We start from the raw sequence: 27,381 nt of genomic DNA, 5'->3' as shown, positions 1-27,381 counted from the left end.
TTTGAAGACTTAACACAAAAACATGGTAGATATCTTATCAACAATGTATATAATGTTTACATGTTGAAATGATAGTATTTGGGATATAAGGGTTAACTAAATATATTAATATTTACCTCATCTGTTTCTTGTTACTTTTAAGTGGCTACCAGAAGCTGTAAGGTGACTTCTGTGGCCGGCATCACGTTTCTGATGGAGTGCATGACTTCTAAGTGTGGGACTAACCACACTCTATTGACTCAACTACTGGTGGATACTGAGATTTTCTAGTCTTTACTTACTAAAAAACAATGCTGCTTTGAACAGTCTTGTATTTGTATCCTGATACATATTTGCCTGAGCTTCTCTAGGAGGTAACAGGGATACAAAATTGTACTTCTAAGAAGTTGTGCTATTTCAAGTTGGCAGACTGAAACACGTCAAGCCTCTACTCCTTCAACTTCCACCAAAATCCCTAAGAATGATAGAAAAGATATAATTTTAAAACTACAACCATAGCTCAAAGCAAGCAGCTCTACAAATGCTCCCCGACCAGATATGTCCTGTAGCTGCCTACAGGGTGATTATTTGGGGTGGTGTGGTAGGAGCAACCTGCAACACATCAACCCCGCATCTTTGCTCCTTAATCCAGGCAGCAAAAAAAAAAAGGTTCTTCCTCTAGGTTGGAGCAACTAGTGTTAGAAAAAGGGCAAAGTCCCAGAACCCTGGAGGAAGGCCATGCACTCCCTCACTAGCCAGCAGAAGGCTCCTTCCACTTCTTGCCTACTCTCAGGAGAACCCATTGAGAGTAACACGCCTCAGCAGCTCACTTCACCTCTCCCATAAAGCTCGAAAACAGAAGCAGCAGAATCTCAACTACAAAGATGAACTGTACTCAGAAATGACCAATGGGAGAAAGCCAACTCTACTAAGGACAGAAAACAAAAACAAACGTAAGAGCTTATAGCCCACTCATCAGACTTAACACAAGATGACTTTAGAACAGCATAATTAGTATCCCCAGGCAGATGTAAACAGAAAGTGCATCCGTTGCAAAGAATCAGCTCAAGAATATATGAGTGAGAAGTTCTTATTAATTAAAAACAAAACAAAAACCTCAGTACATGAGCAGCAGAAACGACAGTTAAAGAATAAATTAGAAAACTGAGAGATCCAGCCAATGACCTCTCCAGAAGGCAGAATGAAGGGGGCAGGAAGGATTCACACTCACGCCTGCCTCCTGGGTCTGCCCGAGGACTGCTAAGGCCTTTGCTCTGCCTAGTCTCGCAACAAAGACTAGGAACATGCTGCGGGAAAGAGGAGGTGCTATTTTGCACCAGTTTCTTTTCTTTTTTCTTGTTTTGCACCTGTTTCTTGAACCTGCTAAGGAGGAAGGCCCATAACCAGTGCCTCCAAGAGTTAGAGGGAGGGAGTGGTAGAGAGCCAGCACACAAGAAACTCTGTGAGATGGCAAAGGTAACTTTCTCTTGTCTCAAAGAATCCCCTTCCTGGCAGGAAGTATTAACAGTTGTACATCCTTCAGTAGCCTTGGGGATCTGAGCACATGCTACGTTGCCTTGTGAAACTATTTCCACTAAGTTCTGCATTTAAAATGTTCTGTTTTTCTCTCACAGTGTCTTTTGGTCACATTTATATTAATACCACCTCATACCTTAATTCCATCTCATAGATTATTCACTTACAGCTTACGAGAATTAACATGTTACTATCTGGAAACCGTGTGGCTGAAATCAAGGGCAGTTCTGTTACAAGATGGCTCATATTATACAGGATATAGTTCCACACATTTTCAAAAGACCATTAAAACAAAAACACAAAAAACTTAAATTCCCACAAAGAACTCTTGGTGCCCTGTGAATGCTTCAAAGACCCTGACCTCCATTTGAAACTGACCACGTTAGAAGGAACAGCAGAGATGGTCAGAAGATATGTGAAGGGGGAGTGGTCAACAGGTGGTGCTATGGCTGTTTTCTCACCTCTATTAAGTGGTTAAGTTTCATATTTCCATGGAAATGATCCAAAAAGAAAAAAAAAATCAGTAAATCCAATGTCATTTATAGTAACTCTTTTCATAACTTAAGAAGTTGGAAAAAACTCTACTTCCCTACATCACATAACAAAACTGTATGTGAACACCACAGATGACATACAAAGGTCATAGGGAACAATGATATATGAAAAAAATCAAGACAAAAATGAAACTCACATATACTAATTATAACTTTAAACACCGACAAGGATTCATAAGCCAGCAGAGACAGGGCTGACCCTCAGCTGTTGATGGCAGTGTCTTCTGATTGGCTGATGCCCATGTCAGACTGGCTAGAGTCTGAGTATCATAGAAGGACGGGGAGTAACCAAAGAATATGTCTTTTAAATTAATGGTTTCTTTGTATCAAGCTGTTTGGATGACAGGATAGTAAAATGTTTAAAAAGAACAATACATTCCACCTAGAAGTAAAGTTTAGAGGATGGGTCAGTCACCAAAAAATTACCCCAAAAAGGAGCTTCAAATAAGCAACCAACTGAAATAAAATATACTGATCTGTAGAACTCCAAATATTCATTTTCACTAAACAAAAAAATTTTAAATTATAGGGAATTGGAGTTAAAGCCAGATCTAAAACTTTCTTACACCATGAAAATATCAAAACCAGGCATGAACTAACATTTAAGAAACATCCATGTTTAACTTCTGACCAGGGTTATGGTCTAAGGCAACCTTCTGAATTTCACATTTATTCTTGATATTATATTTTTGACAATTATCCTTATCTCTACCTCTGTAACTTCTAGGAAACTGAGGGGGCTCAGGGTTTGTTTGTTTGAGTTAACATATAATGCAAACAGTAGGCCATTCTGAAAGTGATTTACTCTCCTTCCTCTGCTTGCTTTCTCTCCAAAGCACACATCAGTACTTGATATTATATCTATCTATTATATTTATATATTTATTTTTATGTATTTTTAACCCCCTGAGAACTGTGCTATTTGGTCGCTTGTTCTTGGGCCTGTATCCCTGGCATGTAAATCAGTCCCTGGAACACAGTGGATCCTCCATAAATATTTGCTGGACGAATTCGGAAAGCGACAGGTTCTATCAGATACTGTTATTTAGAACAAATCCTCCATTTATTATCTACTTATAAGTATAGCATTACAGAAATGTCTTTCTTTGCCTGTACACTTATGACTCAATCTTTTGAGACAAGAATCCTTTGAGAATTTCGTAAAAGCAATGGCCCTTTTCCCTAGAAAACTGCATTTTCTTCAATACATGCAAAAATGTGCATGCAACTTCCATTTGTGGATCATCCTTTTAGGGCAGAGGTCTGAGAACAGAGTGGACTGAATTCAGAGGCCCAAACTTGGAAGGGAAAAAAAATTACATCTCCATTTTCCCAAATATCTAACTAAAATTAGCAATTCCTTCCATATGAGCCCAGGCAACAAACCACAGATCAGCAGTACAGCTAACTTGGTTCCCAACAGAAGTCACAGATCATCCCACATCATGTTTGTTGCAGCTATCTCAAAATATCATTTATTCTCACCACTATCTTGGAATTATAATAGTTATTAGACTTACCATTATTCTTGTTATTTAATGTGTTCAGAAGCATATTTATTACTGTATCACTAATTTAAAAAATATTCTGAAAATGATTTCAATGTAACTGGTTTCCTTTTTCTATATATATTAATTTATTTTACATTTAATAACATTATCCTAAGAACATAAGCTTCTGCAGGTCACCAAAGAGATATATGTGGTGGGGGTGGGAGATTAAGAAATCCTGCCCTCGGGAACCACTGACCCGAAATTAGGAACTTCTGCTTATAAGGTACAAAACTCAAGTTGACTTAGAAATCTTCAAACCTTACCACACTCATAGTTTATCAACTCCGAAACACATGCTTTATAAAAATCAGTTTAATTTATTTTCTTAATATGTAATATATAGTCACATGGCTCAAAATTCCAAAGGTATATATATATAGTACATGATCTAAAGTTTTCCCCTTACCTCTGTCCCTCAGTCTACCATTCCCTTTTCCTTCCCAGAGAAAACTAATATTATCTATTTCTTGTGCCAAATGACTTTCATTTTTCTAACAAGCTTGGGAAATAAAATCTCTAAGTTAAATACTATCATGAGAAATATAAACCACATATAGTATTTAAGAAATCTGTAAACTAAAAAACAAAGACTGCCTGGATCTAGCATTTTTTCTTATCAGTAATGTATCAGATTAAGGGGGCATCTCTTTAAGGGTAGTCGAAATCCCTATTTTTAGATTACTATGACTGTTACGTCTTCTATTATTAATTTGGGAGTCATATTTATGATTTGTCTATTCTAGTTGAACAAATAAGACAAACTGCCATGAAAAATGCCAGTTAATTGCTTTGAATGTAATTTTTCCCCTAAAATCACTTATGTTATCTAACCTGACTTACATACAAATCAATTAAAAAACAAAACAAAACAAAACAGAAAAATGTGGTAAAGGGCAGACAATTCAGAGATGAAATACAAATGTTCAGCAAACATATAAAGATATTTAAATTCACAGGTACTCAGAAAAATTCAAATTCAAATGGAACCCCTTTTATTCACCCTTCAGATCAGCCAAAAACATGGAGAATATCCAGCAGTGGAAGGCTGTGGGGAAACAAAGGCTGTCAAGGAGTGCTGACTGGAGTGTAAACTGGCACGACCTGTTTGAGGGCAATTAACAGTTTGTATCTACATAGTCTTCACCCCAAGGATCCCATTTCTAGGTATCTGTTCTACAGAAATACCTGACAGGCTCACAAAGATGCATGTACAAGGATGTTCATTGCAGCAATGTTTGTAACAAGAAAACTGGACATAATCTAAACACCTTTCAATAGGGGTATCATTAAACTGATACGTCCATACTATGGAATATTATGCAGGAGTTTAAATGAACACGGCAACCCTCTACATACTGGGAAGGAAAGAAATCTAAGACGTATCGTGAAGTTAAAGAATCAAGTTGCAGGATGTTATCATTTATGTAAAAAAGGGTAAGAAAGTCACACAACGAACTTATTTTGTTACCTGTAAATATGTATGTTGCCAAATACATGGAAAAGATTCTGGAAGGACTGTTTTCCTAAACTCAAAATTGTGTGAGTGGGGGATTAAGGCACAAGGAGGGTTTTCACTATACCTGTTATTTCTTTTTTTTTTAATTGAGAATATAATCATGTATTACTTGTATAATGGAAAATAAGTTTAAATTGGTTCTTGCTTATCTGAATGAGGGCCTGCCAAGTTGAATTTTTAAATAAACATAGAATTTCAGTCAATAGGTTAGTTTGGAATATGAAGGGAGAAATATCTTTTAACACAGCTGTTGACCTCGGAATTCTGGACCAAGAAGAATCTGACAAGGCAGTTAGTGTTTTGTATGCATATTTAGAGAGAATATACTCACAGTTTCTCAGTCCACCGGTAAGGCTTCCAAGTATTTTCATTAATGTAAGAAATAGAGTTTCCTTGGAAATCTCTGTGAAGAAACACAGTTCATAACCTTAAATAGGTAGGAAGAGAATGAGGAGAGTAAGTGAAAGAATCATGACAACCTTGTGGGGAATACTCAAATGCAGAAAAGACCAGCTTTCTAACTCCCACAGCTCCTCAGCTTCCCAGTGGGCACAATTCATAATATAATGTGAGGCCACTGGCAAGCAATGAGGCATCTCCTCAGAACCTAAACTTCCTATCTGTCCAATTTCTTGGATATATATTGCCAATTATTTTAAATGTAAGTTTTTTTTCTCCCCAAATCACTTAAGTGTCTAAAATGACCCCTACAAATCAATGATAAAAATGTATCATTATCAGCAAATAAAGAAACCTTATGCCAGGTAACACCAAAGCTTTGGCCCAGTGCCCTCTAACTCTCTCCAGGTATTGGAAGGATAAGGGCAGTTAGAAATTAGAGATTAAAATGCAAATACCTCTTAGACATATTGCATAAGGAAAAGCACAGATCACTGAACAAGGAGTAAAGTTATTACCTCATTAGGGGGAAAAATGCAAAGGAAAGAGCCTGGAAGGAAGGACACACATCAAAATGGTAACAGTTATCTTATGGGTGGGAGGGAGGGTGGGGAGAGAATTTCACATTTTAGCCTGTAATACTTCTATGACACTTTCTTTTAAACAGTGAGAATGTATCCATGAATTACATGTTTAAAAGAAGCTGTTAAATGCCTGAGGTTCAGTATCAACCACTAAGTGTGGATGGCTTTGAATCTTTTTACCTTTAGCTTTGTCCTCTTTCCTCAGCAACAATTATTTAGTTTTTATATGCACATTTTTCAGGGGGATCAGAAATAAGTTAAAACAGATACCTGTCTGTCCACCTGCCTACGGGACATTTCCACTCAAACAGAAGCCTTCTGGTAGCTTTATGTTCATCAATAAAACTGAACTCATCTCCCTCAAACTGGCTCTCCTTCCCAACTGTATGTCCACCTGTTGTACCACCATCCTTCTCCTCATCAACATATTTGATTTTTCTCTTTCCTGTACACCTCATCCCCCGACTCTAGGCAGTTACTAAACCTTGTCGGTTTCCCTTTGTTGTGCTCTCAGGATCTCCCTTCTACTCCTGTCACAACCACGCTAATCCAGCCCGTTCTCGCTTTCCTCCTAGGTTTTGCTACAGCATTCTGTTTGGTCTCCCTGAATCCAACCTTCCTCTCTAGATCACACTACATATGGAATAAAATAAGCTTCTTCTTTCATCATTTCTCTCTTTTCCTTGAAAACTTTCAATGGCTCCCCGTATCTTACAGCGTATTTTTCAAACCCCCATTTGTGACAGTCAAGGTTTTTCATAAGCTTATCTTTCATTGCTGCCTAACCCCGTTCTTCACAGCTAGACTGATCTCTTAAATCCTGATGATTCCTGCAGCCACACCTTCCCCTAGACTGTACTCCCTAGTTTTACTCTAACAAATCACAGCCAGTCTTTAAGTTCCAGTGAAAATTTTAGCTTATCCATACAGTTTCCCCTGACCTCCACACCCCAGTGATTCCAGGTTCTGGCTAATTACAGCACCTCTCTGTATCTTTTAATACTCAATTACACATCACCTCTCTTTTAAGGCATATTCCCTTTCTTCCCACCTATCACTGTCATGTTCTGGAGACAATGCCATACTTCTGTGGCTCCCCTAGTACTTAGCCTTGGGTTGGGCATAAAATGGGTGCTATACAAAGAAATCCAGGGGGCAAAGATGAGTTCTCGATATAACTGAGGGATTGAATAATAAATATGGCTAACACTCAGATATATGCTAGGCACTGATGTAAAAGCTTTACATGTATTAACTCATCTAAATCTCACAATAATCCCATGAGATGGTGACTATGATAATCCCCATTTTCCAGATGAGGAAACTGAGTCACAAAGCTAATAAATGGCAGACCTGGATTCAAACCCAGGTAGTCTGACTCCAGAATCTCTACTCTTAACCACTTTTTTGCATTACCACCAATGAGATGGGGAGAGGGATGTGTTGCTGCAACGATGGAGCAAAAATGGGAGAAGATAAGATGTTAAGAAATTAAATAATGAAGTCAAAAATGGAGAAGGAAAAAGAATAAGGGCAGTTATAAGTAAAAGACTGGAGAAGACAGAATGATAGTAAGAAGGCAAATGAAGATAAGAAATCACTTATAAGACAAACAAAAGGTAAAAACAGTCAGTCAACGTGAGCTGGGGAGATGAGGAAGACCCAGGAAGACCTCAAAGAAAGGCTGCCAGGTCAGGCAAGATGCAGAGGAAAAACAAGGAAAAGCAATTCTTACAGGACAGTCAAGGTGCCATTGTAGCTGCTGGGCTGTGGCACGGGCACTCTGCGAAGCCTCTCCTTTGGGCTGAGACCAACGCAGGACAAGGTCTCATTACTGCAGATGCAGAGCTCACAGATGTTTACAACTGTGGGAGCGCTCTGTTCCGGTTGCTCCTTTCCTGAGGTGTATGTTATAGAAGGCACCACCAAAGGCTCAGTTGAAGCAGGTGTCTTCGGTGACCCTGGGTGCCGAGTTACGGCAACGTCCTGGTCTACAGGTGGAACTGTGACTCGAGTCACGTCTGGGTGTGCAAGTGCCACCTCAAGAGAAGGAGCTGTAGTCTTCTGGAGGACTGCAGAATGTCCAGCCTCTGTAGCAGGTTCTGGAGTTACGGTGAGCTCCAGGTCTACGTGATGAGGTGTAACGCTCGGCGGTGCTGGGTGTTGACCCTGACCCTTACTTGGAGTTGGAACAGTCACCTCCTGATGGGGTGGATATTGAGAGACAACCCCCTTAGGTGGCTCAGGAGGCTGCGTTGGGGTCTCCTGCTTTGTTTGAGAAGGTTCAGTGTTCACACTGGATGCTCCAGTTACAGTAACTTCCAGGTCCACAGTGTGAACTGAGACTGGAGTGATGCTTGAAGGGGCAAGTGTCATCTCAGGGTGTTTTGAAGGGGGAGATATGGAATGTACAGCCTCCGTAGTAGGTTCTGAAGTTATAGTAAGCCCTAGGTCCAAAGGTTTATCAGTGACACCGGGCGAGTTGGAATGCTGAGCTTGATTCTGTCCTGGTGTTCCAACTGTCATCTCAACTTCTTTAGGTGGCTCTGGAGGCTGAGCTGGGGCCTCCTCCGGGACCAAAGAAAGCCCCGGCCCCTTGAGGTGATCTGGAGTCTGAGCTGCGGTCTCTTGTTGGCCTAGAGAAGATTCAGCCTTCCCAGGGGGCTCCGTAGACAGAGAAAGAGGCTTGGACTGGATTGGAGAAAACTCAGCCTGCTCGGGGGAAACGGGAAAATGAGCAGAGCCCTCCTGCTGCTCTGAAGAACTTTCAGCCTCCTTAGCAGGCTCTGGAGTGATGACAACTGCCAGATCCAGGGGTTTACCTGTGGTACCAGGCATCACTGGACGCTGAGCTTCACCTGGACCTGCAGGTGAGAACGTCACCTCGTTACGGATTGGAGGTTGAGCTGTGGCAGCTGTAGAGGTCTCTGGAGGCTGAGTTGGGGGCTCAAGCTGGACTGGAGAAGGTTCACCATTTCCCGAGGGGGTTGGAGCCTGATCCGGAGCCTCCTGCTGGACTAATAAGGGTTCCAACTGCGCAGGGGACCCTGCAGACTGAGCTGAGGCCTCTTGTTGGGGCGGAGAGGTTTCAGATTCACTTGTGGGCCCTGGAGTTATGGTGAGTGCAAGGTCCACAGGTTTAACAGTGACACTGGGCCTCTGCAGAGACTGAGTTTGATCCTGGCCTGGACGAGAAGCTGTTGTCACATCATGCTCTTGAGGATGAGCTGGAGAGGGTTTGGCCTCAGCAGGAGACTCTGGACGCTGAGCTGTGCTTTCCTGCTGGGTTGCGGAAGGCTCTATCTCTGCTGGAGACTGAGCTGGGCTCTCCTGCTGGGTGGCTGGTTTCACTACCTCAGGATGCTCTGTGGGCTGAGCTGGGCTCTCCTGCTGGTTTGAAAAGGGTACAACTTCCTCATTAGGCTCATAAGGCTGAGCCGGTTGTCCCTGTTCACCTGGAGAAGGCTCAGCTTCCTCAGGAGGCTCTGGAGGCGGACCTGTGGCATCCTGCGGGGTTGGAGAAGGTTCTGCCTCCACAGAATACTCAAGAGGCTGAGGCAGGGCCTCCTGCTGGGCTGTGGTAAACTCGCCTTCCTTCGCAGGCTCTGGAGTGACCGTAAGTTCCAAATCCACCGGTTTAAGTGTAACACTGGATGGGTTGGAGTGAGCTGGATACTTACTTCCAGCTCGAGCTGCTGCCTCATCACTCACTGGAAACTGAGGTACACTCTCACCAGGGAACCCTGGAACTTGCGTTGGGGACTCTTGGTGGAGGGGGGCAGAGTCATACTCAGGGCGCTCTGCAGGCTGAGCCTGGGCTTCCTGCTCGAGCAAAGATTCAACCTCCTCGGGGCTCTCTGGAGGCTGAGACAGAGCTTCCTCCTGGACTGGAGGAGGTTCCACCTCCTCAGGGCTCTCTGGAGGCTGAGACAGAGCTTCCTCCTGGACTGGAGGTTCTACCTCCTCAGGGCTCTCTGGAGGCTGAGAAGGGACCTCCTGCTGAACTGGAGAAGTTTCAACCACACTAGTGACCTCTGGAGTTATAGTAAGTGCCAGATCCACAGGGTTAACAGTGACACCGTGCAGGTTTGATTGCTGAGCTTCATTCCGGTTGGGAATATTTACCTTATGATGCCTTAATGGCTCAACTAAAACCTCCTGAACTCCTCCCTCCGCCTGAGGGACTGAAGCGCCTACTTCCTCAGGGGCCTCTGAAGGCTGGGACAGAGCCCCCTGCTGAAGTGGAGGTAGTTCTATCTCTTCAGTGGTCTCTGGACGCTGAGCCTGGGCCTCTGCCTGGGACAGAAAAGATTCACCCTTCTCAGGGGTCTGCAAATTTTGAGCAGGAGCCTCTGGCTGGAGTGAAGAGTCAACCTCCTCAGTGGGCTCTGGATGATGAGTTTGGGCCTCCTGCAGGGATGAGGGCATTTCAGCCTCTTCCAGGGGCTCTGGAGGCTGATCTGGGATTCCCAGAAGATCCAAAAGTAGGTTCTCCTCAGGATTAACAATATCCATACTGGAATCCAAATAACCATTCTGTAACTGTTTGTCTAGATCCTGAGGTTTTTTCCCCACATGGCCTGTAGTTCCAATAACAATTTTTGCAAGTTGTCGATGCTGAACTAAATCTTTCTTCAGGTTTGGGGGTGAAACAATAAACTCTGTTGGTTTGGAACTCTTACTACCTAGCGGTGGAATAAGTATTTGAAATGACTGGTGATCTTCATCTTGATCCACGTCTGTAGCTTTCATGTTATTACCTTTAGGTTGAGACAGAGCTGGGGCCTGATTCTGACCCCAGTCTAGCACTGGAACCTCCTCTGGGAGCTTTTGATGCTGGGTTAGCTTGTCATTCCCATCTTGATGTGGAACAGCAACATCTGGATACAGCCTTGCAGACAGCTCTCCATGTGAATCTGTGTCCAGGTATGGAAGCAATGTCTCGGCTGACGTCTGCGTGACATAATTAAAGTCCCCCAACTCTGAGTTGGGGGTCAGCTGGACAGAGTCCAGGGACCGTCTCAGGGGCCATCCCTGGACCAGAAGCCAGAGTGGTTGCCAAGCAAAGAGCTGCAGCAACCAAAAATACTGGCGAAGCATAATCCAAAAACGATTCGGGCACAGCGACACAGGCCAGTAGGACAATGGCTAGGAACGCTGAACAGACACCGAAGCGAAATGGCAGCCTGGCTACACATGCGCCCCTCCCCTGCCTCATGCACCACCCTTTAGTGACACCTCCTCTATTAGGTCACAGGGGAGATTTAACCAGAGTGAGGCTTTTCCCCAGGGCCCAAGCCATCCTTCCCCCAGCAAAGGTGACACTTACCTCCTGCCTCTCTCCAATCCCGGCCTGGCCCCCCGGCACAACGAGGCAGGATTTGGTTTGCAGACCAGAGTGGCCCTGGACTCCAGCCGTGCAGGGGTGGGGGTGAGGTGGTGCAGAGCTTCCCAAGGAAGTCACAGGGCCCAGCCTTCTGGGAAATTCAAAAGTGCTAGTTCAGTTCTGGCCATCTGAACTCCTCCTCCTCAAAGCTGACATCTGAGAGACATTCTCTCTCTCCTTGGCCACACTGCTTCCAAGAAAAGTAGCTGACCTACAAAATGAGCATCAGTTATGGTGGCAGGATGGGAATACACTTTACAGTTAGTTATTCTAAAATGTTGTCATGTCCTCTAAACTCTCAGGATCGATGTCTGATTATAAACTTCACCACTCTATTATTAGGGGTTACCACTGAATCAGTGATGACTCCAAAATTTCTGCAGGAAGGGTGCTGGAGCGGGTGAGCAATTCATTCTGGGAAAGAGAGTCAGAAACCAAGCGAACAGCCCTTTACGTTAGTGTGGGAGAATTTCCCCATCCCACCTTGTTTCAGCACAGCCATTAGTCTAGAAACAATTACAATGCCCCTTTTCAGAGGTCTACCCTGGGTGCACACACAGGGAAGACACCTAAGATGTTAAAGTCAGCGTGTTCGGGGGAGGTATAGCTCCATGATTAGTGTGTACCTAGCACACACAAGGTCCTGGATTCAATCCCCAGTATCTCTATTAAAAATAAATAAACAGTGGGGAAGGGGGTGGGAAGGGATAAATTGAGAGCTGGAGATTTACAGATACTAAGTACTATATAGAAAATAGATAAACAAGTTTATACTGTACAGCACAGGGAACTATATTCAGTATCTTCTAGTAACTTATGGTTAAAAAGAATATGAAAACGAATATATGTTATGTCCCTATATGAATGAAGTATTGTGCTGTACACCAGAAACTGGCACAACACTGTAAACTGACTATATTTCAATAAAAATATTTTTTTAAGAAACAGAATATAAGTAACTAAATAAAAACCTAATTACCTCCTCCTTCTAAAAAATAGTCAGCATGTTAAATAATTTTCTTGAAATACTGCAACTAGTACCAAGTTTACTTCCTTCACAGCCCTTATAATAATCTCTTTCATTTCAGTCCTTTTAAATTGTCTGGCACACCCTCTGGTCACTAAACTCCATGGAGAAGGAGCTTCATCTTATTCCCAGTGTCAAGCACATAATGGCTTTTAAATGGAATTGATTCCAAGATAGGCCAATGAGGAATGGGTCTGTTGTTATAATCAGCTTTCTGAAAACTTTAGCATCGATACTGAATCCCTTCCTCTCACATTGCACAAGAAGCTAGATTTCTTAAAGTCCAAACATGAATATGACTGAAGTGCCCCTGATTTAAACTGAATTCAAAATAATTTGATATAAATTGGATTAAAATAATTATCTTGTGCAGAAAAAACTTCAAATACTTTTTCAAAATGTAACCATCTTTTCTTTCTCTACTTTCTTCCCTTCATAACAAATTTGGCAATGCTGGGGTGAGTTAAATAATTAGAAATCTAGCTGCAAATTAAGTTCTCAATGACATGAAACACATTTTTACTCCTTAAAAAAAACTTACATGCAGTATATTAATATTTTCTTTTAGAAATTACTTTGACAACTTAATCCCTAATTCAGGGCATCCATATAATTAATTTATAGAAAGGTTTTTCAGCAAAATATTTCACCTAAGATATATACGAGATGCTGAGGTCTGGGTAACAACACAACTTACTTGAAAGGCATTCATACTTATCAAATGCTGCAGCATAATCCCACTTACGGCCATAGTTACTTGGTTCCTAAATGCCTGGGATTCTGCTTGAGGGGAGTTTGAAAAGGCCTGTATCTTCTCCTGTGTCCACAACTGTAGAAGCACACTGATGGCCCTCAGTCCTGCTCTCCAAATTTCAAATAAGCGGTCAGAGCCAAGGGTCAGGACTTCAGGAAAAGCCCCAGAAATCCCCTGCCTCAAAAGCAGTTTCAGAGTTTCACATTTCCCTAAGGATGACAGAGCTGAGTGGACACGCCAAAGTCTTTCAAATCCTGCTGGTTGTTTTGAATTCCGGAGACACTGGCTGTGTGCCCCTCGAGTTTTTATCTCCTCACAATTGGATTAAATCCTGTACTTCCTCTTCAGTCCTAGAATCTGTGATCTCTTCAAAGGGTCTGTGCACCACAGCCATTTTACCGCTTCCTGAAATAGAGTTAACAAGGGTAAGTTCAGAAGTTTTCTTGTTCTAAAACTTCCCATATACAACGGTAGCACCCAATAATTAGACATTCTTTTGATTTCTAAAAGCAGAAAATAAGAGCATTTTCCTAGCAGTTCCCTCATCTGACACTTCAGTTTTTATCACAAATATTTGTGAAAATGTATGTAAGAAGTACCAACTTTGCTTGGTTCAAAAAACTTTATGATCTTAGAAATAAGAACTGAGAAATAATGACACAGGAAGTAAAAGCTATCAGAAACAAAAATGTTCAATCATAATGTGATTAAATAGTATGGCATTAGGTGGGGGTCAAAGTGAGTTCAAACCTGGGATGGACACCATTGGACTATAACAGATACTTCCTATTAGAAGCAAGGCAAGTGTCTCCTCCTTGGGACCAAAATTCCGTCAGATACAATGAACAAAGCTTTGGAGAGAGAGAGCGAGCGAGAGAGAGAAAGAGAGTGAGAGAGAGCGCATTTGAACACTACTGGCAGAAACTGGCCCATGTACCTTTTGGACAATAAAACTTCCCTCAAGGCAAACTAGAGTCATAAGGCTTTCCGGTCTAAGGAGTTGTGAGTGCATGTAAGGAATACCTTCAGCATATTAGGAACAGACAAACAACCCGGACATTTAGTTTGGTTCTTAAAGGTTGTTAATCAAAAGTTGACAGCTGATGAAGATTCTGCCTGGTGACCAGGGAAGTCAACCTTCACAGGAAGGACTGCCATGGGTTCTAGGAAAAAACTCAGTACCAGCTGGAAAAACCTTTCTAGGGATCTACATTTGACTTTATCCACTCAAGTCCTTGTATAGGAGGCAAAGGACTGAACATTTACACAAGAGTTTAAATCTTTAGATGATGATTTTCTTGGGATAACTGAAGGCTACAAGAAATCTATTGGAAAGGACTATTTTAGCACAAAACAAATTATTAACCAAAAATGGAAAAAAAAATTTTTTCCCTCTTCCTTAGCTTCTTGACAGGCAGTCAGCTCTAAAATTTTAAAGTCAAAGGTTCTGTCAGGCATCGCCTAAGATAAGAACCTATACTGCAAGGCAGAAAAACTCTGCCCAGGGCTTTAGTTGCTTAGCCACGGTGATGAGGTATCTGGAAAAAAAGGGTTTTAGGAAGAAAGGAAAAAGGAGAAATCCCATCCCCTCACTACCCACCACACTGGAAAACAGACCTTTCTCCAGCTTGTCCAAGGGTTCCTCGGCCATGCCAGCTCCAGGACTCCTGCACTCATAGGATGGCAACACCACCTCTAAAGCACAGAACTCCAGGCTTTGCTTCTGATGTGGTGCCACAACATCTTCATTTTTCCTTTCTTCAAGGTCAAAAAGATCCTGAAGCTGGTAGAATTTTGGTGGTGAGTTTTTTTGTTTTTTGGCTTTTTTAATGGAGGTACTGGGGATTAAACCCAGGACCTCATGCACACTAAGCACATGCTCTACCACTGAGTTATGCCCGTACCCAGGACTTTGAATTAAAGGCAAGAGTTCAAAATATTTTGTTATTAGAAGTAAAAAGTAAACTCCAGCAAGCCCAGTTAATAGTTGAGGTGTCCTGTTGCTTCAAAATCAAGGAAGACTTGCAAATGAATTACTAGATATGGGCAACTGTTTTTTATTATATACCATACACATACTGGAGAAAATTATGACCACCACCACTAAGTCATTGAGATTATCATTAATTCTACATGGCAGGTCAATGCTCAGATACTTCCACTTGGAGGTCTCTCATATTCCCCACAATCCAGCTCTAGTCGTCTCTCTGAAATCTAGGATTTCAATGTTGAAAGGAGTCTGGTTTAAGAATAAAACGGAGTCTGGTTACAGTTTATCTTTATGACCCTTTTTGATCATCCATTGAATCCAAAGTAGTAACTGGCCAATTTCAGGCATCTGGAGCTGCTCAGGGCAAGGGCATTAGGTTGAACTGCCTTATGTCTGGTGCCCAGACGAACCTAAAGACATAAGAGAGCTAAAAATATCACAACTTGACACAGAGACTTATTTTGGATACACCTGAGATTTATCAATGCCAATTTCATAAGAGAGGTTATGAAGGTTAAATAGGACCACAGTTTAATAAGCATTGAGTTCATAGGAAGCCCTAAATAAATGCTATTAGTTTTAAATCAGTACTTTCCTGTATCACTTCCAGGGCCCCTGATTAATCAGAAGGTTTCCTTGACCTCTGGTGGTGAAGGTGATGATGAAAGCAACCAAGGAAGTCCTGCAGAAGCCTCTTACAGGCTTGTGGGTAAGCAAAGGAAGTAAATCGTTTTAGTCCTGTCATCCTGTAGCTCCTGCCTGAGAATATGACCTCAAGAGGAGATAAGATGGACCTGCCACTGAAGTAGGACCTGAATCTGTAGCGGCCCTGCTCCCCAAGTTACTAACCCCTGTGAGAAGAAGGAACACACATACCTCTATACATTTCATAAACAACTAAAAGAATTAGCACTCTTTTAGCATCATCTGCATTAGCAAGCTTCTTTGAGAGTATAAATATCTCGTTAGCTCTCACACATTACTGTGGATCTCTTACATTGCTAGTTCTTCCTTATATCTCTATTTCAATTTTAGATAGGATGTAGTGTAGAAGTATATTCATAAAAATTTAAATACAAATAAAGTCAAAGCATTATCCTTTTTTTTTTTTCATCCAGGCTTCTTGCCCAAAAGATGGGAAGATGCAGTCAACTCCTCCAAAAAAAAAAAAAAGGGCACAGACAAAGAGGTAGACAAGAAAAAACATTACAACTCTCTGCCCAGGGAAGGCAACAGTGCCAGGTGTTTCCTTGAGGATACGCACAGGATGGTTCTTCCCTCACCAAGGGACCAGTCCTAGGTGTCCAATCTCCTGCTCCAACAGCTAGGTGGTAGGAGAGCCAGCTTTAGGCTGGGTCCCACCCCTGGCTGGACTCCTGGGGCTGGCCCAGGCTGGGAGTGGGCTTCCTTCTCACTGCGGGCTCCCTGGGGGAAGCGGAACAAGCAGAGGAGCCCCTGCTAGAGGAAGACCATGAAGAGAGAAGGGAGCCGCCCTAGCCCTGGTCCCCATCATTCTATGCTTCCCCCTGATCTAGATCAATCTGACTTGGGCTGATCCTCCCCACCCCATCCCAGCCCATGCCTTCAGAAGGCTGGCCTAGGGGAGCCCCTGTGTGAGACACTGGCCTCAAGACCTGATTCTGTAAGGTGTTGACAAAAGAAAAAGTAGACATCGAGGCAACAGGAGAGGAACAAAGCAGCCAACACTGGAAGGGACTCAAGACACCAGGACAATCCCATCCCCTACCACTGGGGCACTGGAGCCCCAAAAGCCTGCTGGGCCCTCCAAAACTGTAACAGCCCCTAGAGACCTGGACCTGCCCCTCTCTTCACAAAGACCTTTCTCACCAGAGCCGCCTCATCTTCTGCTGGGTGGGGAAGAAGGGGCCCAGGAGACAATGGGGGAACAATCCTTCGGTCCTGCCCTTCCTGAACACCTCTCCAGGGCACTCCCCTCAGGTTCCTGGGTTTCTCCCTCTCTGTAAAGAACACCACAAATACATCACTCTGTTCTGAGCAAACAGTGCCTGGCTCAGTTTTCAAGACCTGTCCTTAGTCCCACTACTCAAACACAGCCCCTGGCCCCTTCCCCCTCTCTATTCCACACCAGGTCTCACCCTGCTCCTATTCTAATTCACGCTATGAAGCCAGCTACTCTGCACCCCTCGCCTCCAATGGCAACAGACCTGTTCCACCCAGCACCTAAACAACACAGCTGTCCCCAGTTACTCCCCAATCTGCACTCCCATCACTCTGCTACACTCCCACCAGCCACCACTAACCACTTGGCCCAGCGGAGCTCTGTAACTTTCCCCTTTACTCTGCCTCCACCATTCTCTTCCTCATACCCCTTCACACTTACTCCGCACTCAGTACCCCAATCCCTTGACCCCTGCAGTCCCAGGGCCCAGGCGCTACTGACCGAACATGCCGAGGCCACGGGAGGCAGCGTCAGACGCGGACACCCGGGACCTGTGGGTTCGGTACATGGTCCAGCACATGGTGGTGGTGGGGACCTGACAAGGGCGCACGCCTCAGCAGCAGTGCCGCCGTTCCGACCGCCGCCGGCTTGTCAGCATCCGCAGCAACAGGCGCGTGGCACCGGGGCTATCGGGGCCGCCCCCTCCCTCTCCCTCCTCCCGCGTGGAGCCAGGCGGACGCGGCAGGCGGGGCGCGGGACGCGTGCGACCCCCTCCCTTCCCTGATCACTGGCTCGCTCCCTCCCTCCCTCGCAGCGCCTGCGGGTAACGGCTCTGGCCCGGTGCGCCCTGGCTGCCGGCGCAGCCCCGAGCTTTTCCGGGCCCAGGGCCCACAGCTCAGCGCCGAGCTGACCTCTGGCCCCGAGCCGGCAGACGGACCAGCGCGCGCACGTACGTGGGGTCTGAGAGCCCCGAGCTGAACCACGGCCGCCTCCCCTCCCCCGTCCGCCAAAGCATTATTTTTCATTCGTTTGTGTATCTTTCCTCATCACCAATTTATAATCCCCTGAAGTGCAGGGATCACCTGGCAGCGCGAGGCTTGGGTGGGGAGTCACCTTGCGGAGCCAGGGTCTTGAGGAGGGAGGAATCACCTGGCCCGGGACTGCCAGTTATTGGGGCAAGGGCGGCTTTCTCCATCCCTCCCCTCCACCCTGACCAGCTCGCCTGCAAGGCCTCGGTCCTGGGTCCACAGCTCAGCTCCCACAGCAGCAAGGTTTTGTCACTCTGGGTGAGAACCACAAAAGACACCAACTCCGCCATCCCACTAGTAGTCACTGCGCCTGCGCAAGGAGCGCCCGCGCCTGCGCAAGGAGCGCCCGCGCCTGCTTTGCTTTGCTTTCCTTTCCTTCCTTCCTTCCTTCCAATAGGTCGCTTGAGAGGGGCTGGGCCAGCTCGGCGGTGCTCTGACCGCTCATTCGCCCCTCCAACTCAGGCGGGTCTTGCCTTTAGTTCCCGTCCCCTAGCCCCGCAGCCTCGAGGTCTCCCAAGTTTAATGCTTCTGTTAAGTGTATTTTTAGGGTAGAGTCCAACTGGTGAGTTTACAGGATCAAGTGGTGCAGATGTCTTTATAGAAGCTGGCTTCATTTTCAAACTCCCACGGAAGACTAGAGTACTAGGTAGTTACCACTACCTACCTACAGAACTTTAAAAAGAAGAGAAGCAAGGGGTGGCAAAGTCAGGTCATCACAGTTGGGATTCCTATTAAAAGGGGCATATTGATTCATCTGTCTCAGCTTGTCCTCGGTGACTACCACAAGCTTCTGCTGTGTGTTGACTAGCCAGCTTCCAGGTGTGGCCAGAGCAGGGCTCGGTGTTCTCCAGCACGTGTAGCAGGCGTTTCTGGATCTTGAACCTAACTGGCTCTCTGGGAACCTGGTTGATTTTCCAGACGTCCTTGTCTTGAGGCGGGGCTGTCCTCTTCACCCTGGTGTGGTGAATCCACAGGATGATTCCTGCAACCTTGAGAGCTGTTGGGGTGGTTAATATAACTGGGTTGGGACACTTCCAAGTGGGTTTGAGAGACTCCTTTTTCCAATCTTTTACCCAGACTTGGTCCCCAGGTTTGTATGGGTGTAGCTCTGTTCCCAGTGAGACTGGGATCCTGTCAGTTACCCATCTATGGACTTCTCGTATGGTCTTTCTGAGGCCCTGTATTTGCTTATGAAGTTTTAAGCTTCCCACTTCCTTAACATTTTCTCCTAGTCTACTCAGGGGAGGGGATCTCCTATACAAGATTTCAAAAGGGGAGAACCCTATCTTGGCTCGTGGGGCACAGCATACCTGCAGGAAGGCCAGGGGCAAAATGTCAGTCCAAGGTAGTTGAGTTTCCTGACTGAATTTTGCTATAATGTGCTTTAGGGTTCAGTTCATGTGTTCTACTGTCCCTGAACTCTGGGGTTTGTAGGCCACATGTAGACTCCAGTGGATGTTTAGTGCTTTTGCCACTTGTTACACTATCTCTACCACAAACGCAGGTCCATTGTCTGACCCTACGGTCAATGGCATCCCGAATCTGGGAGTAATGTCTCTGAGTAAGGCCTTTCTTACCTCTCTTGCCTTTTCAGTCTGTGTCAGATATGCTTCTACCCATCCTGAAAAGGTGCAGACAAAACCCAGCAAGTATTTGTGTCCTCTGCTAGGCCCTATTTCTGTGAAATCCACTTCCATATCTGCAAAAGGAGCCTGGCTACAGGGCTGGATTCCCCTTGGCCCAGTTGGCCCCTGTTTTGCATTGTTCTGGGCACATATGAGGCAGCGCTGTGAGACCAAGGCACAGAGGGATGGAAGTCGAGCGATCAGACAGTACCACTCCAGCAGGGCCTCTAAGGCAGTCTTTCCCAGATGGTTGAGTCCACATGGCTTAAGGACCACCTGATGGGCTAATTGTTCAAGTATGTATATCCGTTTGTCAGGCATCACCCACCATCCTTCCTTTCCTTTGGTTCCTTCTTCAGTCCTGGTCCATAGGTCTTCCTCTCAGCTGTATCTCGGAGGTGTTGGCAGTTTGGGTGCTAGCAGAACCTTCGCGATGGTCCCAGAATCTCTGGCGTGGCCCGATTGACTTGCTGCTTCTTGCATAGCCTTGTCTGCTAGTCGGTTTCCTCTGCTTACGGGATCATCTCCCTTTTGGTGTCCTTTGCAGTGGATAACCGACACCTCTGTGGGCTCCCAAACTGCCTCTAACAGTTGTAGTATCTCATCTTTACTTTTGATCTCTTTTCCCCCGGCTGTTAACAGACCCCTTTCTTTATATATGGCACTGTGTATATGCAGGGTAGCGAAAGCATACTTAGAGTCCGTGTAAATGTTGACCCGCTTTCCTTTTCCCTTTCACAACGCCTGGATGAGTGCCCATATTTCTGCCCTCTGTGCCAGCCAGCCCTGTGGTAGAGGTTCAGCCTTTATTATCCCGTGTGCCGTGGTCACCGTATATCCTGCCCTACGTTGTCTATCTTGCACGTAGCTACTCCCGTCTGTAAAAATTTCAAGTTAAGGATTCTGGAGCAGAATATCAGACAGATCAGGCCTGCTTGAGTATACGTCCTCTATTATCTCCTCACAGTGGTGGTCAAGTGGGCCTTCTCCCTCAGGCAGGAAGGTGGCTGAGTTCAAGGTTTGCACCGTCTCCAGGCGGATCCTGGGATTTTCACAAAGGAGCCTTTGGTAATGTGTCATCTTAGTGTTGGTCAGCCACTGATGCCCCTGGCTGTTCATCTGGGCAATGACTGCATGCAGAAACTTTACATTGATAACCTGCCCAAGAGTGAGCTTGTCTGCCTCCTTGACTAGGGTTACTGTCACAGCCAACGCCCGTAAGCATGGTGGCCATCCTGATGCCACTGGGTCCAAGCGCTTTGATAAACAGGCCACGGGCCGCTGCCGTGGCCCTACTGTTTGGGTGAGGACCCCTAGGGCTGTGTGATTCTTTTCATGGATGAACAAGTTGAATTCTCTCATCACATTTGGTAGTTCTAGGGCTGGGGCCCTGGTCAGCAGTCCTTTGATCTCATCAAATGCTTCTTCCTGCTTGGGTCCCCAGTCCAAGGGTTCCTTCCCAGATCCTACGGTGGCATCGTACAGGGGCTTGGCTATGTTTGAGAAACCAGGGATCCAGATTTGGCAGAACTCTGCTGCCCCCAGGAATCCTTGGACCTCTTTCTTGGTGCCTGGCTGAGATATAGCACAAATGGCTTGTTTCCACTCTGGGCCCAAAATCTGATATCCTTCTGAGACAATGAACCCAAGATACCTGACTGTCTTTTTACAGATCTGTGCCTTCTTCCAAGAGACTTTATAGCCAGTGTCCAATAGCAAGGCTAAGAGGGCCCGGGTTCCCTTCCAACAGTCTTCTTGATTGGGGCTGGCCAATAACAGGTCTTCCACATACTGAAGCAGGGTGCAGTTTAGAGCTTCTCCAGGGAAAGCAGTCAAGTCCATAGCCAGTGCTTCCCCAAACAAGGTAGGGGAGTTTTTAAAACCCTGTGGTAGGCGAGTCCAGGTCAACTCAGTTTTCCTGCCCGTGTAGAGGTCCTCCCACTTGAAGGCAAGTATTGGTTGACTGGCCGGTGCCAGCCTGAGGCAGAAGAAAGCATCTTTGAGATCTAGGCAGGTGAACCATTTGACTTGGGCCGGTAGGAGGCTCAGAGGAGTGTATGCGTACAGGACTACCGGATGTATCATAGCACTGTTGACTACTCACAAATCCTGCACTGGCCTATAGTCTTTTCCTTCCGCCTTTTTGATGGGCAGAAGGGGCATATTCCATGGAGATTGGTACTCTATGAGAATTCCCTTGTTGTGCAAGTGCTGGATGTGCTTCTGAATTTCCAGGCGGGCTTCCCTGGGTGTGGGGTACTGTCGCAACCTCGCCGGGGTTGCACCCGGTCATAGGTCTATTACCAGCAGTGCATGGTTCTGGGCCAATCCAGGGAGTCCTCCTTTTGCCCAGATGGAAGGGAATTCCTTCAGCAGACAGTCAGTGTTCGTCTGAGTGCTTTCTGTTTGGTATAGGCACTATTCTTCTTCTTGGGTCACGGTCACCATCATAAGCAAAGCGTCTTTCCCTCTCAGAGTCAGATGCATTTATTTTCCAGGAGAGAACGTTATCTGAGCCCCCAGTTTTTGTAGTAAGTCTCTTCCCAAAAGGGGGATGGGACACTCTGGTAGGTATAGAAATTCATGAGTCACCAGATGTCCTCCCAGCTGGCATGATTGAGGACAGCAAGATGGGTGAGCGGCCTGGTCCCCAGTGGCCCCCACAATAGTTGTATTTTTCTCAGTCAAGGGGGCCACAGATTTGGTCACCACCAAATGTTCCACGCCATGTCCACCATAAATGTCCTCGGTTGGCCCCCCACCAACATCTCAACCGTGGGCTCCCAAGGGCCCAGGAGTAGAGAGCCTGGTCCCCCCTAGTCTGAGTCCAACCCTGCCAATCCAGTGAGGGTCCTCGGATGGGGCTTGGGTCGGTACTTTCCTTCACTGGCCAAGGGCTTTCTCTTCGGAGGATTCTTTGCCTCTCCACGATGAGGACACTCATTTTTCCAGTGATCAACCTCCTTGTAGTATGCGCATTGGTCCTGCCTCAGTTGGGCCCTCACACACAGTCACCCCCTCTGTGGTGGGGTGGGATGCTGGTTTGGGTTGGGGCTCCCTAGTGCCACTGCCAACAGGATGCTTTCTGTCTCATCCATCTGTCAGCTTCTCGTTGGGCTTCGTGGTCGCGGTTTATGAAGACCTTGTTGGCCATCTCCAGCAGTTGAATAGAATTCTTTCCAGCAAAACCTTCCAGCTTTTGGAGTTTTTGGTGGATGTCAGTGTAAGACTGGGCCACAAAAGCAGCATTGATCATTTGCTGGTTTTCAGGGGCCTCAGGGTCAAATGGGGTGTAGATCCGAAAAGCTTCACACAGCCTCTCACAGAAGTCTGTGGGGGACTCATTTGGCTTTTGGATCACTGTGGTGGTCTTGGATACGTTGGTTGGCTTCTTCGCCCTGGCTCGCAACCCATATAGGAGGGCACTCCAATATTCACACAGAGTCTCTTATTTGGCTTGGGTGTTAAAGTCTCAGTTTGGTCTCGTTTCAGGGGCCGCATCTTGGGCCCATCTTTCTGTGTCTAGAGTCCCTGCCGGGGCTCGCCCTTGTAGCCACTTTCTGGTTTCTGTCAGGATATACTTTCTTTCTTCATTGTTGAAGAGTGTTAGGAGCAGCTGACGGATGTCATCCCAGGTTGGTTAGTGGGTCTGGAAGATAGAGTCTAGGAGGTTAGTCATGGCCTGAGGTTTCTCTGAATAGGGCAGAGTGTGGTGTAGCCAGTTTAAGAGGTCCGTCATACTGAAAGGCTGGTAGTGTAAGATGGCGCGGCCAGGGTGCACAGAGCCATCATCGTTTACTTGTTGGGGCCCTTGGGCCTCCCGAAGAGGCATCTGGAGGGCAGCCGCTGGCTGTGTGACTTGCTGGGCCAAGCGGAGTCTCCTCCCTACGGGCTCCTGGCTTGGAACCAGGAGTTGTGACAGTGGGGACACAGACGGAGGTGGACTATCTGGTAGGGGCAGCTGTGGTGGAGCCGTAGCAGAGGGGACATATGTTGGGGGCATCAATGGCTCTTCTTCAGGGTCCTCCTGAAAGATCGGCTTCATCGTATCTTCCTTTTTCACCTTCAGTGTTTGGGCCATGAGAATCCTACGCTGTCCTTGACCATTTGCATAGAACTGGACCCATGGAGGCACGGTTTGGGCAATCGTCAGCCAAGAGTCAATATATGGGAATTGGCTGGGGTGCCCTGGGGTCCCAGTGATTACTCGGCATACAGCCCGGACAGCTGGCAGGTCAAGTGTGCCTTCTGAGGGCCATCCCACTCCAAACGTGGGCCATTCTAGCTCGCACCGTGTGCACAATTTTCCTGGTGTCAATTTAACTCCATAGTCTCCTGAGAAGCCCTTTTTGAAAATTTTAATCATACAGTCCAGAACAGTTGGCTTTGACTTTGAGGCACCCATTGTTATCTGACAGATTTTACGGTCTATAGGCGTGGGTCTGCTTTCGGCGCCGCAGATGGTGACCCCAGTCTCGCTGTTTCCTCCACTCCTTGAAACAGTGGAGCTCCCCAAAGTCCCACTGCCTCACAGGGCCTAATACCTGCTTGGCTGCAAGCGTTGCCAATGAGTCGGGGTTTCTCCCAGGAAAGAAATCTCTGATGTAGTCTAAGGCTTGGACAAATTTCAGGGGTCCTCATACAAAACCCTCTCTATAGCCTGAACTGACGAAGAATGGGGCTGAGATGGCAGGCCAGTGACAAAACGAGTGGACGAAAAAGGGGGCCTCCAAGGAGCGGTGCAGCCAGTCCTAGGGAAGCCTTCCCTGGCTCAGCTCTTGAGGTCTCAGCATCAGACAGAAGAGGCAGTACTGGGGCTGGCTCACTAATCGCCACAAGGTATCTCGGAGGTCCAACGATATGGTCGTGTCCGAAACTTTTTCAAAGAAGTCTCGTCCTAGTCCCTGAGGGCACAGGGGTTGCTTATTCGTGGGATGACCTACATCCCCTTCCCTCCCTGTGTGGCCACCCTCTGCCGGTGTAGCAGACAAGACAAAGGGACGGACTTTCGCTGCATCCGCCTGGTCACTCCCCTCTCAGGGACAAAGGTGCCTCTTAGCTTTGGCGAGTCAGTATAATCTGCTGACTCCAATTGATACCCCGAAGGGTTGATACTGCCCTGAGCCATATGAGGTCACCACGGAACCGTAGGTTGGGACTCATTCAAACTCCGTAGCAGAGCGCGGTGGAGCTACAGACTTGAACCTGAAGGGCAAGTGGGTTGGGCTGCACACACACACACACACACACTCACACATACACTCAGAGGTTTATTTCACATTTCTCCCCTCCAATTCGGGGATTCCTGACCTATGTTTCCAATCAGGGAACCCTTAGGAGGTCATGCCTCCTCTCCTGTCTGCTGGGACAGGACCTAACTATGGACTAGTCCCTGGGTTCCTACCTGATCCAGATGTGCTGGCTGGTGAGCTGGTCTGTCCCTCCACCGAGGCTGGTCGGGGTTCAGCCGCCCAGAGGACTGAACCACCTCCACAAAGGAGGACCCAGAATACTGTGGGGTGGTGTGCCGCCTCATTCGCTTTCAGGGTTCCCCGACCTCCAGGCCGTTGCTCCACTGCCCCGGCAGCTCAAGGGGCTGGCATGGTTGGAATCTCGCTGGGGCCTCCAGAAATGTTACAGAAACCTGAATCCTGTTGAGAGAGCAAGTGACACTCAGAGGGTTGAAGAACTCAGGTTTATTACGCCAGTGGGGCCACAGTTAACACCCCAAGCTCTGGACCCTGTCTGTAGGTTTACACAGGATTTTATACAGCTTTAAGTTTGCACCATACGCAAATGAGATGTTAGAAATGGACCAGTCAGGAGTGAGCTTTTGGGAACCAATGGAATCTTAGGGGTGAATTTTGTTTTCCTAGAAGCAAGCCATTTTACAGAAGCGCAAAAGTTGGAAGGCAATGGCCCTGCCTGGGGGGTCCTGCTGATCCCTTTGTAGGTTTTGCCTTCATTCCCCCCATTTGATGCTCTCTTCACTCCTGGAAAAAATTCTCTCTCCCCCAAAAATGAACACACAAAATTTTACATGCAATTTCAAGCAGTTTGCCCATTTCTGGAAACCCATCCATGCATCCCATAGGGACCTAAAAGCTCCAGTCTAAGAACTCCTGCCATATAGCAGGTTTTACTTTTCAGTATTCGTAATATACATTTAGGTTAGGTTTGTAAATTAAAATTTTCTCTACCTCCATTGCTCTTCTTCCTACCCCTTTTCCTCCCAGTCTCTCTAGCATATCTATGGTCATGAATGATTCAGTTGAATGAAAAAACGGTGTTGAGTAACATCATTAAATGTAGAATAAAAGATCCAAGTGGGAACCCCAATATGCTACTTAACCAGATGTATGACCTCGGACAAGTCAATTAATCTCATTTGATCTCAATGTGTTCCCCTGTAAAACCAGAATAACAGTACCCTCGCCTATTTAATCTGATAACAGAGGCAAAGTTCCCAGCACACAGGGGGCTTTCAGTGCTGGTTCCTTTCTTCTTCCTATTTGAGAGGATCATCCCTAAAGAATTTACAGATTACGGATAGCAGAGCAGAGACTTACGTAATTTTAAAGTTTGTTGCATGTATTTTTTCTAGTGAATGTGATGTAGTGAAGATGAAAGAAAGGAAAAGATGGGGAAGGGAAAGTTTAAAAAATGAAATAGGCTACAAGCTACTAAAGTAAGAATATAAACTGAACTTTATCAAAATAAAAAACTTTTGTGTGTCAAAGGACACTATCTGAAAAGTAAAGCGATAACCCACAGAATGGGAAAAAAATATTTGCAAATCATAGATCCAATAAAGGTCTAGTATTCAGAATATATAAAGAACTCTTACAACTCAACAATAAAAAGACAACCTAATTTTTAAATGGGCAAAGCACTTGAATAAACATTTCTCCAAAGAAGATACACAAATGGCCAATATGTACAGAAAAGGATGCTCAATATCTTTAGCCATTTGAAAAAAGCAAATCAAAACCACAGTAAGGTACCACTTCACACCTACAGGATGGTTATAATAAAAACTGGAAAGAAGCAAGTGTTTGCCAGGATGTGGAGAAATTGGAAGCTTCATACATTATTGATGGGAATATAAACTGCCATTTTTGAAAATGCTTCCTCAAAACGTCAAACAGAGTTACCATATGACCCAGCGTTCCACTCCTAGGTATGTACTCAAGAGAACTGAAAATATATGGTCATACAAAAACCTGTACACAAATGTTCATAGAAGCATTGTTCAGAACAGCCAAAAAGGGGAAGCAATCCAAATATACATCAACTGGTAATGAATGTATACATAAAATGCACATCCACACAACAGAACACTATCAGGTCATAAAAAGGAATGAAGTACTGATGCGTTGTACAATATGGATGAATCCTGAAAACATTATGCTAAGTGAAAGAAGCCAGACTCAAAAGTCTATACACTGTATGATTCCTTTTATATGAAAAGGTCACAATAAGCAAATCCCTGGAGACAAAATAAATTAGTGGTTCAGAGGATCTAGGAT

General features: G+C 45.7%; 1 protein-coding gene across 11 annotated transcripts in view; it reads right to left on the bottom strand.

The window, feature by feature from the left end:
* The window catches only part of LOC102534891 (leucine-rich repeat-containing protein 37A2), a 95,329-nt gene that overhangs the window by 45,205 nt on the left and 22,743 nt on the right, over window positions 1-27,381 (bottom strand). For 3 of the 11 annotated variants that reach the window (XM_072938906.1, XM_072938908.1, XM_072938913.1), the window contains exons 2-5: window positions 25,257-25,503; window positions 11,451-11,598; window positions 7,857-11,103; window positions 5,470-5,541 (exon numbers count right to left, since the gene is read on the bottom strand). In XM_072938906.1, coding sequence (XP_072795007.1) covers window positions 5,470-5,541; window positions 7,857-11,103; window positions 11,451-11,598; window positions 25,257-25,388 — 3,599 coding nt within the window. In that variant the 5' untranslated portion in view covers window positions 25,389-25,503. The other 8 variants (XM_072938915.1, XM_072938914.1, XM_072938909.1 and 5 more) reach the window with 8 other exon arrangements.

This window comes from Vicugna pacos, chromosome 16 (genome assembly GCF_048564905.1).
Source record: "Vicugna pacos chromosome 16, VicPac4, whole genome shotgun sequence".
NCBI classification, from domain to species: domain Eukaryota; kingdom Metazoa; phylum Chordata; class Mammalia; order Artiodactyla; family Camelidae; genus Vicugna; species Vicugna pacos.
Note: the sequence above shows the minus strand (reverse complement) of the source record. Positions and strands in the feature narration are given on the sequence as shown.